The sequence below is a fragment of the Pseudorasbora parva genome, chromosome 7 (genome assembly GCF_024679245.1).
Source record: "Pseudorasbora parva isolate DD20220531a chromosome 7, ASM2467924v1, whole genome shotgun sequence".
Lineage (NCBI taxonomy): Eukaryota > Metazoa > Chordata > Actinopteri > Cypriniformes > Gobionidae > Pseudorasbora > Pseudorasbora parva.
This window is the reverse complement of record NC_090178.1, coordinates 20,146,903-20,160,635: the sequence shown is the minus strand read 5'-3', so window position 1 is coordinate 20,160,635 and position 13,733 is coordinate 20,146,903. Positions and strand designations below refer to the sequence as shown.

General features: G+C 39.0%; 1 protein-coding gene across 1 annotated transcript; it reads left to right on the top strand.

The window, feature by feature from the left end:
- The first annotated feature begins 11,460 nt into the window (after nt 1-11,460).
- Nucleotides 11,461-13,414, top strand: LOC137082917 (cortexin-2). The gene is made up of 2 exons (XM_067448497.1): nt 11,461-11,640; nt 11,911-13,414. The coding sequence occupies exons 1-2, from the start codon at nt 11,626-11,628 to the stop codon at nt 12,226-12,228; spliced, it is 333 nt and encodes a 110-aa protein (XP_067304598.1). The 5' UTR covers nt 11,461-11,625; the 3' UTR covers nt 12,229-13,414.
- Nucleotides 13,415-13,733: the final 319 nt, after the last annotated feature.

Here is a 13,733-nt window from a genome sequence, read left to right as displayed (position 1 = left end):
AGGTCCAGACAGAGTGAGATAATGTGGTGTGTGAGGGAGCAATAGTTCACACCTCCTCTTGTAAACATTGTTCTTGCATTTGAAGCTGCTCTTGAGCCAACATAAAGATAGTTTTGTGAACTAGCAACCACATAAATGCACACATGTAGAAGAACGGTGAGACACTTAAAGGGATAGTTAAGCATTCTGTCATCATTTTACTCAACCTAATATGTACTTCCACACCTGTACTTGAACTCCATCAACTTTTATTGCTTGCATAAAAGGAGTTCATTCTTCAAAACATTCTTTTGTATAGAAATAAATGCCATGAGAGTGAGTGAACTATTCCTGTAATAAGATTAAACCCTTCTTGTCTTCAATTTTTGTAACTTTTTCGTCCTCACCCGCCCACTTGGTTTTGCTGACACTGCACCTGAGCTCTTTCTCAATGGCTCATGCTGACATTCAATTAGTCCTCTTAACCAGTGCACCTCCCCACAGTTAATGACTCAGAACCACAATCTTCCACAAGTATCATTTCTTGCCTCTTTTTTTCAATTAAATCACTTGTCTCCAAACGGAGGCCAGAAAAAAATGGCCTGAGGGTCATTGCAGTCAGCGAGAGAGCGTGGAGATGATTTCCCCGTCCCTCCGACTGCCGCTTTCCGTCTCGCTTTCCTCTTTCAAAAGATTTGACTCTGATGAAATGAAACTAAAATATTTCAAAGTGGCTTGCACACTTTTGTTCACTCTATAAACACATCATTTATCCAGCGCTTTGATGGTGAGGGAGACGTGTTTAGGACAGTTGATTGCAATGAACGTATCAAGCATCAGAGAGGTTTGAGCTTGAAACATTTGGAAAAAGATGCAATTATTTTGTCTTTCATCATGAGAGGACATCCGTCAAATGTCACTGCAGGCGTGTCACACACGGACGTTTGGCTGTGCTAGTGGCTAAAAAGATAAAGAGATAAAGAGAACAAGAAACAAACACACAAATATTGTGTGCATTAGTTCGCTAAAAACTAAATGTAGGTCGTTAAATGCAACACATTATGGTGTTAAATGTTCCTTTCGTCTTTTTCATCTTAGCATTCCACATTGAATGCCTCACACCTCATTAATTCAGCACTCTCAGCTGAATAATAACGATCGATAAGATCATTAATCTTTGGAATATATGATCAAATATCTGTGAGCTACCCACGCTTTTCTTCCATTTGCATTCATATTAGTATAAATGGGAATGAATCAGTCAAATGTTTCATTACTGTAATATATCTACTGAGGACAGCAGTGTCTCGCTGTGTTCATAATTTAAAACAAAGGAGCTCAAGGTTTTATTGTTTTTGACTGGGTGGATGAGAGGATGTCGATTAGTAGCCTACTTGTTGAAGTAATAGTTAGTGGACCCTTATTCTTAATTGACTGGTTGTTGTGTTTGTTGTTATCATTAATTTAAAACTTAAGTGCATCTTGGTTCATTAATTTATTGTGGTTCTACCTAAATACAGCCTGAATACAGTCTGAAAACAGAGGACAGAAAAAAATGACATGAGGGTATGTAGGCATGTAGGCCTAGGTAGGCTATAAAAAATGTTATGAGGGTATACGGCAGTACAGTGTCTCGTTATCCAGCATACTTGTTTTTGGGACATAAACTATATGTTTTAAATGCTTGTGTTTTCATGTAGGCTAGTTGTTTTCCTATTGTCTTTGGAACACGATTCTGACACAAAAGTAATCCAGAGATATAGAGCGCCGTCTACAGATCTACTTTATAAAACAATGAAGGTGAAAGAACCCAAAGATAGTGCCCTGCTGCCACCCAGCGGTAAGAAATGAAATATTCATATAAGGTTTTCTGTACTGCATTATTAATCTCTTTATTACGTTCACCAATGGTAAGTTTAATACCAGTTTCCCCACCATCTGTTACCAGCATAAATTAATGAATCTTACAGACGGAATATTATTATTATGTACAGAGTAAAACTTAATTCACTTATATTACATTTGTTATGCTTACACACTCAAAGTGTTACTTGAGGTCCACTTAGCGAAACAGCAAGCACATGATATGCTTTGCACTCAGTTTGTAATTGTAAAACAAGCTTTTTGCAAAATGCTAAACACAGTTCTCTACATTTGACACATAATTGAAAACTAACAGCTCTTGTGTTTCATTTAGAAAACACTGCCATTTAAATGTCACAATCATTTCACAATTACCTACACCCAATGTGTGAAAACACTTATACATAAATTGATGTTTTCTCAATGTTTTCAGAGAATACATTTCTATTTCTATTTTTATAGTGTAAATATAGCCTTCCTAAATTGATCATTTAGAAATCAAAGCTCAATGTTTAGAGAAACAAAAACATTTTGCCCCTTGCATTTTTGTTTATTTTGTATATATATATATATATATATATATATATATATATATATATATATATATATATATATATATATATATATATATATATATATATATATATATATATATATATATATAGCCAAATAACCACATTTAGTACTATATAGCACCGTTTTTTTAGGGTATTCAGTATATATATATACTGAATACCCTAAAAAAACGGTGCTATATAGTACTAAATGTGGTTATTTGGCTTGTAATCAGGGGAACCACTTTAAGTGCTAGCACCAAATCTAGGTGATTCAGTGGTTCTTCGTAGTTCTTAACCAGTTCTTTGGGATGATTGAGGTGCTATATAGCGGCGTTACCATATACAGAACCTGTTAATCCCCTCTATGGTTTTTCAGTGGTTCTTTGGGGTGGTAAAGGTATACTAGAGCACCACTGCGTATACAAAGAACCTTGCAATGCCCTTTAAAGGTTCTTTACACTCCAAAGAACTACAGTTAGGTGCCGTGTAGCACTATTATTGAGAAAGAAATTTGACAAAAGTGCTGTAGAGCGCCTTTAAAGATGGTGCTATTTGGCACCAAAAGTGGTTCCCTATATAATTACAGGCCAGGAACCACTTTTATTGCCAAATAGCACCATTTTTTAGAGTGTACAAGTCATCACCTTTATTTACTTTATACTAAATCAATGCAGATTATTTCAAAGCAGTTTCACATTAGTAACAAATTCAAACTGTAAAATAGCTCTAACAAGCTATTAGTGTCATTATGCAGCTCAAGTCAGTGTTGATTCAGCTACTACACAAAAACATTTTTTTTTTTAGAAGATTTAAAATAGTTTTGAATGCTCTTTGTTCCTTGGAAGAATCGTTCGTTGCTAGAGTTCATGTGCCGTGAACTACAACGGATATCGGGTAGGTGGCGCTATTTCAACATATTTATAGACGAGACAGAGCTTTGAGATGGCTATTCTTTGACTGGAAATTCTCTGACTGAATTTTATCTAAACATGTAAAATAAAATATGACTTGAAGACGCAAATCTCAGGTAGGCTATTAAAGTTGATTATTTTTCGAAGTTGATGTTTTTTTTTTTTAAAGAAAATAATTACCGATAGCTACTTTTACGGTTTTTACAATCGCTAGGACAAAATGCACTAAAACACTTCATACTCAAATCGAGCTCATTCAACTCGATCAGCCATAAAAATAGTAAAGTTTATCAACCAACACCAACACTCATAAAATTACAACCTTAAAAACGCTAACAACAGACACCAAGTAGGCTAGCTTATACAATTGTTTCTTTTAAATATTTTTCATTCATTGCAGTGAAACAAAGAAACCAATATTTGTATTAACTAATAATAATTCTTCTGGATGAATTAAATTGACCAAAAATAGCCTAAATCAAAAGATCAAAGTAGGTAAAAAATCTATAATGTTACAAAATATTTCCACTTTCTGTTGAAGGATAATGCATTAAAAATGATACATTCCTTAATTTTATGGCTAACATCATCACTAACTTGCTTTGAACCCCTTCACCCATGGCTCCTTCTCTCAGAGTGGTGAGGATGATGATGGTGAGAGTGATTTTGACAGTAAGTGATGGATCTAACAGTCGGGGCAGCCGTTCCAAGAGTAAGAAATTCAAGAGCTCCAAGAAGAAGAAGGGTGAGTCAAAGAGAGCAAAACCTCTACTGACTGGACATGCTATAATTAACACACTTTGCTAGTGCTGAAATACGATGCCACTGCTGAAATATTTCGGATCAATATTACGGAATCCCAATGAATTGTAGTAATGCTTTAATTCATTGCAGTAGGCCTATATGTTACATGGTCCATGCAATACAGTGCAACATGATTCCTAAATTTACCCTTTTTTGAATGGGTGGTAAAAGACTAGGCTACAACACTTGTGTTGGCGTTCAGTTACATCTAATTGTTTTGATAATATTTATTTTTTTAGATTCATAATATATCTTAATATGGTATCACTGTAGAAATGCTGCACATTTTTGTCTTATTAATTTTTTTCTCATTAATTTTTTCTCATTCATTTTCATATTAATTTTTATGTTGTGCTAGGTTTTCAACTTAAGGTTAACAGTTTTGAAAAGAGAATGTAAACGTGCAAATTTGCCTTTAAAACACATCACATTTTGGTGATGTTTGTGTCTAAGTGAGAAAAGAATTCATGTAAATGGAAAAAGGTAATCACTGAATGTATAGGAATAATAAATAATCCACAGTTTAGCTCATGCCTGCTGTTTTGATCACTGTGAAGAGTTTAGATTTGTCCTCCTATAGACCCTATCTCGACAAAAACACACCCAATGTGAAGCGTCATGCATGGAATACTGGAATTTTTACCACTTTTTTGCTGTGAATTCTTTTTCACTTCCAAAAACTACATTTAACAGTATTTTACTGTAAAATTGCATTAAATTAAAGATAAGATCTATTACAGTTAGTTACCGTATTTATAAGGAAGCTTACTGTTAACCAGTTTCAGCTTTTTACTGTAGTACTTTCACATTATAATGTTTTAGTGTATACTAGTAAAACATTGTTGTGGGACTTGCAGTCTAGTGCTGTCAAATCGATTAATTGTAATTATTCGCATCCAAAACAATATTTTGTGTTTGTATAATATATGTGTACTGTGTATTTATATACACATACATGCATGTATATACAGTGGGGCAAAAAGTATTTAGTCAGCCACGTTCTTCCACTTAAAAAGATGAGAGAGGACCGTAATTTTCATCAAAGGTACAATTCAACGATGAGAGAAAGAATGAGAAAGAAAAAACAGAAAATTACATTGTCTGAATTTTTAAGAATTTATTTGCAATTAATGGTGGAAAATAAGTATTTGGTCAACAAAAGTTCATCTCAATACTTTGTTTTTGGGATCAATGTCATGCTGAAAGACCCAGCCACATTCATCTTCAATGCCCTTGCTGGTGGAAGGAGGTTTTTACTCAAAATCTCACGATACATGACCTCGTTCATTCTTTCCTTTACACAAGGTGTTCTTTGGATGCAACTCAGCATTCTTTCTTCTCTAAACACGACAAATTGAGTTTTTTCAAAAATGTTATATTTTGGTTTCATCTGACCATATGACATTCTCCCAATCCTCTTCTGGATCATCCAGATGCACTCTAGCAAACATCAGATGTGCCCAGACATGTACTGGCTTAAGCAGGGGACACGTCTGGCACTGCAGGATTTGAGTGCCTGGCGGTGTAGTGCGCTACTGATGGTAGCTTTTGTTACTTTGATCCCAGCTCTCTGCAGGTCATTCACTAGGTCCCCCTGTGTGATTCTGGGATTTTTACTCACCGTTCTTGTGATCAATTTGACCCCATGGGGTGAGATCTCGCGTGGAGCTCGGGATCAAGGGAAATTATCAGTGGTCTTGTATGTCTTCCATTTTCCAATAATTGCTCCCACAGTTGATTTCTTCACACCAAGCTGCTTACCTATTGCAGATTCAGTCTTCCCAGCCTGGTGCAGGTCGACAGTTTTGTTTCTGGTGTGTTTGACAGCTCTTTTTTTTAGCCTTAGTGGAGTTTGGAGTCTGACTGTTTGAGGTTGCGGACAAGTGTCTTTTATGTTCTCTTTGTGTAAATAAATGCCTCTTTGAGGCCTGATGCCACACCCACTGTGTCTGTCGTGTGCTCCTCCCATCACACTGTTGGAGAATGCTGGCAAGGCGGAGCTTAGATAGCATACCAGCTGATGATGTCATTCCCCTCACGCTCGCGGAAGTCTTGGAACCCCGAACTGGGACAGAGAAACAATGGATACAGCCTCCCAACCACAAGAGGGTAAGTGATGTTCGGTTTATCATTTACCCTGTGGTTGGTTGAGGCTGTCAACTAATAATAGAGTATATTTCTGTCCATTCCGGGCCTGGGCGCGAGAGGAGGAGTGCCCGAAGAGATATCCCAGAACCGTCCACTCCGACCGTTTGGGGCCTAGTTTAGGAAGTAGCACTCCCGTGTGGGCGGCTGCATTGCCACGGGGATAACGCTTAGGGGAGGGGAATGTGACGGAACGACTGCCTCTCCCACATAATCAGTGCCACCCCGTCCTTGAAAGGGCCGCCCTTCACCAGGTTCCCGATTGGTGTGGGTGATAGAGAGAGGAGGGGAGCTGAGATTACTGAGAAATGGCTGTGAGTGATGAGGCACACCTGAGTATCATGAAGCCTCATCACTGCCGCTGTTAAATGCTGAGCGTGCCTCTCTCCAGGAGGCTAGCCTCTCTACTTGTGCATGCATGCTGGCATAGGCGCCGATACTGTGGGTGCTCCGGGGCTCGAGCACCCACGGAAAATATCGAGCACCCACGTGTGCCAGACTGCCAGTCAGGGACGGATTGGCAATCTGTGCGTTCTGGAAAAGTCCAGAACGGCCGTCCAACCGAGGGCCATCGGCCAAAAAACCCCAAAAAGTATAATAACTGTCGCGATACTCAATGATAATAAAATAATGAGCTCGATCATTTTTCCGGCCGCGATAATTTCCATTTGCATGCTTGTTTGTTTTCGATGTTTCTCTAGCTGACGGAGCGCGCGCCTCGTCCGTTTGGGGAGATGTTTAAACTCGACGCGCCGTGATGAGACGTCAGGCTCGGCCAGATTCGTCTGGATCTCGTGCTTCTTCGGTTGCGGAGCCGCAGGCAAAGTTAAAAGATTTGACGGGCACACCGCCAAGCGAAACGGGGTCTCGCGCACTCCAGGTTTTTGCAGCGCACCCTCGCGCTCGTGTGGACGCGTATAACAGGACGCGAGTATAACAAGGCAAACCTACACTGATGTTGGCAGTTTGATAAATGCAAGTTAATTCTTCAGGTCAATGTTTGTGTGCTAAAAAGGGCAATAAGTTCCTGTAGAGATAGATATTCTCTTTTTTTGACAAATAAAGGCATGTCATCAATGTCTTCTCTCTAGCTGTATCAAAATCTCACCTAGCTTTCCTCAGAGATGGTCAAGTTTTGTGCATGATTACATGATATATTTGTCTGTATTTGTGAGAATTGGCGCTGTCCTGATTTGAAAGAGATGCTACTTTACGGCTTTATTATCAATTAAATAGGTGTGTGTGTTCGTGTCGGCCGCTGTCCATTTCCTAAGGTTCTGAAATGCAAAAAATGTTTGACCAATTTTTTTAGGTCTTTCTTTAAAGGCCGTGTGCGCCTATGAGCACCCACGGAGGAAAACATAAATCGGCGCCTATGCATGCTGGTGTCCTCGTAGGTCCATGAAGGGAGCGCGGAGGGACTCTGATACTTTTTCATGATCCCCTGTTCTGTTTGTTAATTCCCCTTTGAGAACAATTTATATTTCTTTGTGTAAATAAATGCCTCTTCGAGGTCTGATGCCACACCCACTGTGCCTGTCGTGTGCTCCTCCCGTTACTATATATATATATATATATATATATATATATATATATATATATATATGTATACATATATATACATATATATATACATATATATATACATATATATAACTTTGATATGCTTCTTATAGAGCCACTCCTTGGTTATTTTGGCTGTGCTTAGGGTCATTGTCATGTTGGAAGACCCAGCCTCGACCCATCTTCAATGCTCTAACTGAGGGAAGGAGGTTGTTCCCCAAAATCTCACAATACATGGCCCAGTCATCCTCTCCTTAATACAGTGCAGTCACCCTGTCCCTTGTGCAGAAAAACACCCCCAAAGCATGATGCTACCACCCATGCTTCACAGTAGGGGTGGTGTTCTTGGGATGGTACTCATCGTTCTTCTTCCGCTAAACAAGTTTAGTGGAATTATGACCAAAAAGTTCTATTTTGGTCTCCACATGACTTTCACATGACCACATGACTTTCTCTCATGACTTCTCTGGATCATCCAAATGGTCATTGGCAAACTTAAGACAGGCCTGGACATGTGCTGTTTTAAGCAGGGGAACCTTCCGTGCCATGCATGATTTCAAACCATGACGTCTTAGTGTATTACCAACAGTAACCTTAGAAACGGTGGTCCCAGCTCTTTTCAGGTCATTGACCAGCTCCTCCCGTGTAGTTCTGGGCTGATTTCTCACCTTTCTTAGGATCATTGAGACCCCATGAGGTGAGATCTTGCATGGAACCCCAGTCCGAAGGAGATTGACAGTCATGTTTAGCTTCTTCCATTTTCTAATAATTGCTCCAACAGTGGACCTTTCTTCAGCAAGCTGCTTGGCAATTTCCACATAGCCCTTTCCAGCCTTGTGAAGGTGTACAATTTTGTCTCTAGTGTCTTTGGACAGCTCGTTGGTCTTGACCATGTTAGTACTTGGATTCATACTGATTGTATGGGGTGGACAGGTGTCTTTATGCAGCTAAAAACCTTAAAGGGTTACTTCAGCGATTAGCATATGGCTGTGTATCAGTAGAAACCCTGGAGTATATTCAAATGATTGTGCTTTCCCTTTCCCCCCTTATATCCTCCTGAGACAAGAGATTTATGCATTTTATTTCTGGAAAAATTCCTCCTATGATGCAAATTGACGATATTTGCATCATAGGAGGAATGTTTGGAATAAGGCTAAAGACTACAGCCAGCAGAGGGAGCCATTTCCGCATGTTTTGAACTCGCGCATGGGGGATGGGAGATCACACTCAGCTGGCAGGGAGAGCTCAGCAGGCAGCTGCAGGCACTCATTTAAACGGAGCTATGGTGAGCAATGTCATTTAACTTCTCAAATTAATTTCTATGAAAGTTAAGCTTGCAAAGGCATGAACTGAAAAGCACCAGACTGAACTCGCGGTGTGAATGTATGCCGCGAGTGTAGTCGCGATTACCTCAGCTCTCATCACGAGAGCTCATTTCTCTCACTCCTGCAGTTAGTGCTCAGTGCTTTGATACTCGCGCGGTGACTCACTCATTATATTGAACAGACACGTTCAGTTTTTAATTGTAGTGTCTTCAACTCAGTCACAGTAATCCAGTAGGTGGCTTTGGGAATGGCCTAACAGGGCAGCAAAGCATTCTGGGAATTGTAGTCTTTCATCCCCATGAGACAAAAATAAATTTTCTGTCTTTTCTCAGTCTAGAAGGCACCAAATTTAAAAATAATTTCACATTTCTACTACATTGATGACCCAGTTTAAATACAGATTCATCTTCCCAGCGCTGAAGTACCCCTTTAAATAGGTGCATCTAATTTTGTATAATAAATGGAGTGGAGGTGGACATTTTAAAGGCAGACTAACAAGTCTTTAAGGGTCAGAATTCTAGCTGATAGACAGGTGTTCAAATACTTATTTGCAGCTGTATCATACAAATAAATAGTTAAAATCATATATTGTGATTTCTGGATATTTATTTAGATTATGTCTCTCACAGTGGATATCCACCTATGATGATATTTTCAGACCCCTCAATGATTTACAAATGGGATAACTTGCAAAATAGCAGGGTGTTCAAATACTTATTTTCCTCACTGTATATACAGTATATATATGAAAACATTTTAAAATATACACATGAATGTCTGTGTATTTATATTCTGTATACATAATAATTATACACAGTTTATACACACATATTATGTAAGCACAAACTTTTATTTTGGATGCGATTAATCGATATGACAGCCCTTATAAAATAATTTCTTTATAATAAATAGACTTTTCTATATGCTTAACTACTTAATATTGCCAAATTCACATATTGATCCAAATATATATATATATATATATATATATATGTATATATATATATATATATATATATATATATATATATATATATATATATATATATATATATATATTTATTTATTTATATATATATATATATATGATGTTTAAATATTTCAAAGAAATGCATATTATTATCATCTAAATATTAATAACGCCAATAATAGTCCTACCCTACCTTCCTCTAATAGTTTGTACACTATTTATTATTTCACAAACACTACCTATTATTTAAGATTATGTTCATCCAGTTTCACCCCCACATTTAATATGATGGAGAAGTCTCCCTGCACCACTCAAGGCTGGATATTATCCAGACTTCGCAGTTATTTCTCCACGGCCATCAATCACACAATAAATAAATCAGTCAGTCAGCTGATCTATTAATATGTTTAAATATATTCAGTTTATAGAACTCATACAGACTGTGCTTCTACTGACAGTGTATATACACACACAGACATTTCAAATGACAGCAGCATGTCTGAAAGCATGACATTCCCAATTTAAGCTGATTGGCTGACATTCGTGAGCAGCTTGTAGTAGAGACCATATTAAAATGTGTTAATCCTGCAAAGTTAAAAGCGGCCACTATTTTTAGCCGCTGTTGTTATCACACATCAGTGGGTCTGTATTAAATCCTCCGCCTTCACAGAAACACACGTTTACACTGCGCTGTGGCTGGATCACACTTGTCTCTCACCAGCTCAGCTTTACTGAACACACTTGGAGGGATTGCTATGGCAACTGGTTGCTATGGGTGATGTGACACCACTACATGCTCATCTTGGTGAGGGAAAGAGGGAGTTGGACCACAGAGGAGAGGAATGGAAGCGGAGAGCCACGGATTTTATTTTGATTGCTGAACAAATCGACGAGCTGGGTTGAAAAAGTTGTGACAACCATCTGTCTCTGGGCGGACAGCCGTGATGGAAGACGTCTCCTTCCCTGCTTATTTTGGGTCTCCATCACCCTCCCACTGTTGAATCCTCTTCAGTAACAACAGGTGAGAAACTAATGCTTTCATTACATTCACAGCCCTTTGTGTGTTGTGTGTGTAGAGACGTCACCGGTTCAACTGTCAGAGCGGTGAGAATGCAATTAAGCCGTTTTAGGAGGGATCGATTGGATGTTTACATTTGGATAAATAAAATCACAAATGGAGACGTGTTAGTGTGGGGCACTTTTTGTAATCCAAATCCCAGGTACCTCATGCGGTTGGATTTTGAACAACACATTGCCATATCATGCGTGCGACTGTTCAAGAGAAATCTTCACGTTTGGGGAAATTGAGCCAGGCTTTATAGGGAGTGCCAGGGCTGATCGTGAGCGCTGGCATCAAAGAAGTGACCATTAAAGGGTCAGCGAATGCCACAGAAACCAGTGCTTTCAGAGAATGAATCAGGGGGCATGACAAAAACACAGTCGGAAACGGATTTGGTCGCCTTAAGAAGAGAGAGAGATAATTCACTCAAGCCTGAATCATTTCACTGATGTGCATCAGTAATGTGAGCTGGAGGATTTAATTCTGTAAAACATGTACAGGAGTAATCTTATATAACATAGTGGTGGTATATGCGTTTAAACGCAAGGCCTGCGTTGGCTGTGAAATTGTTGTTGTAAATCCTCAAAAAATGCTGTTAGGTCCTCAAATCAAACGTATGTGAAGTATCTGTTTAGAAACGAATGTGATATTGATGATATTTCATGTTTTAAAATGTATTTTCTTCTTGTTACCCGAGTGATTTTTTTTTCCTAATCATCTGGTGTGTTTCCAGAATGGCTCTAAACAGAAACCTGTTGATCACGAATGTGGCGAAAATGGCCGCGCGCCCCTGACCCGTGCCGACAAACTGGAGAGGATGGCCGAGCATCTCCACAGCAGCACGCTGTCTGCGTCTGGGGCCACCCAGCCCATCCCTTTCCTCACGCTGGAACAGAAGGCTGCCTTCGTCTTCGTCCTCCTCCTCTTCATCTTTCTGGGGCTGCTGATCGTGCGCTGCTTCCGAATCCTCCTGGATCCGTACAGCAGCATGCCCAGTTCCACGTGGACAGACTACATGGAAAAAGACACGTTTGACTACCGCATTGCCTGAGCTGCTAGCCAGATTTCGGGCTAGGAGACATGCGATGATTACCTCACACGCACATACACACACACACACGCCGACGCACACAACCACCACCACACCTCCTCCACCTCAGAGCCGGCTGTATCCCTCAAGTGTTGTTGTTCCGTGATGGTGGTTTTGTGTACTTGTGGGTCTGGATTTTCCATCTGAAAACTGCACTTAAGCCCACTTTCACGTCTCATGTGTTCTGACAGGGTTTTTTCAACTCATAGCTTCCACCACTGATGTCACGTTCAGCATGGCTGAAAAGTCTTAGCGATGAATCTTTTATGTTCGAAACCAGCCAAATAGCTTTATTACAGATAAACAATATGGTTAATTATTTTCTATGTCCAAAGAATGACAAATTGGAATTATAAAAAAGTAGGTTAATCCATTTCTCAATTACTCATTTCCACACTTATCATAAAAAGCACAGTGCATTGGTTGCAGGATGATTACATTCTCTGAGCTCTTCGGTTTGGGACTCTTGAGCTTTGCGCCTTATAAATCAGTGTGTTTACAGAACAGCCAGAGAAACTGGCCCTGCTGTTATTCAGCTAAATGTCAATCAATGTACTGACCTACCAGCCTCTGTGGGCAAATTGAATGTTTGATTTGCCAGGTCTTTCCCCGCCTCTCTCTACAGTGTTCTTAATAGGATGAGTCGGATTTCCTCTCTGTTGTTCTTCAGTATTTGCTGATGTTGAAATGGACTGTTCTATGAAGCGTTTGCCGTTCTGCCCGGGCTATCAGCGCAGTGTTTTCGTTTTAATTTTAATTTTAATTTTTTTTCTTCCCAAAGTCACCTGTTCACCTGTGATTTGCTTGAATTACATGTTTAATAGAAATGAATCTGAAATAAACAGGTGCGATATGTGTCTTGCGTGCAGAAGGAGGTCAATATTGCCATTTAGGTGCAACCTAGCTATTGCTTTCGAGTCAGTATTGCAGCGGTGTTATTTCTCCATGACACCGATCTGCTGTTCTCACGATGCACATTGTGTCTTAGCTGAGTGGCGTGTACAGTATATTGAGCCTTTAAAATGCAGAGAGATCCTGGTGACTTTATTCAAAGAGAAAATGTGCCATGTAGTTTACAAGTGGCTTTTGCATTTTAATGTGCTTTTATATTTGTTTCCAAATAATAAAAAAAGATATGTTTACATCTCACCCTAGTGAGTGTCTTAATACATAAAACAACATTAAAATGGAAAAACGTGCATGACAGGAATTGAGGTGGCAGAAAAGATGCAGAATTGTAATTTTTAACTAGAAAAGTTTTGAACGTGCCGTTAAAATTTTTAAAAACCTTGAAATTTGAAGGTTTATAGAGTTTATGGATTAGATTTGAAATGTCACCTATGGAGATTTGTATTTAGTTTATACATTTCATCATATGTAAACTTTTGTGGGTGAGGTGGAAGAACACGTCGTTTTCCAGAATCTACAGTTCAGTCATTTGCATTGTTCCAATTCAAATTCTTGTG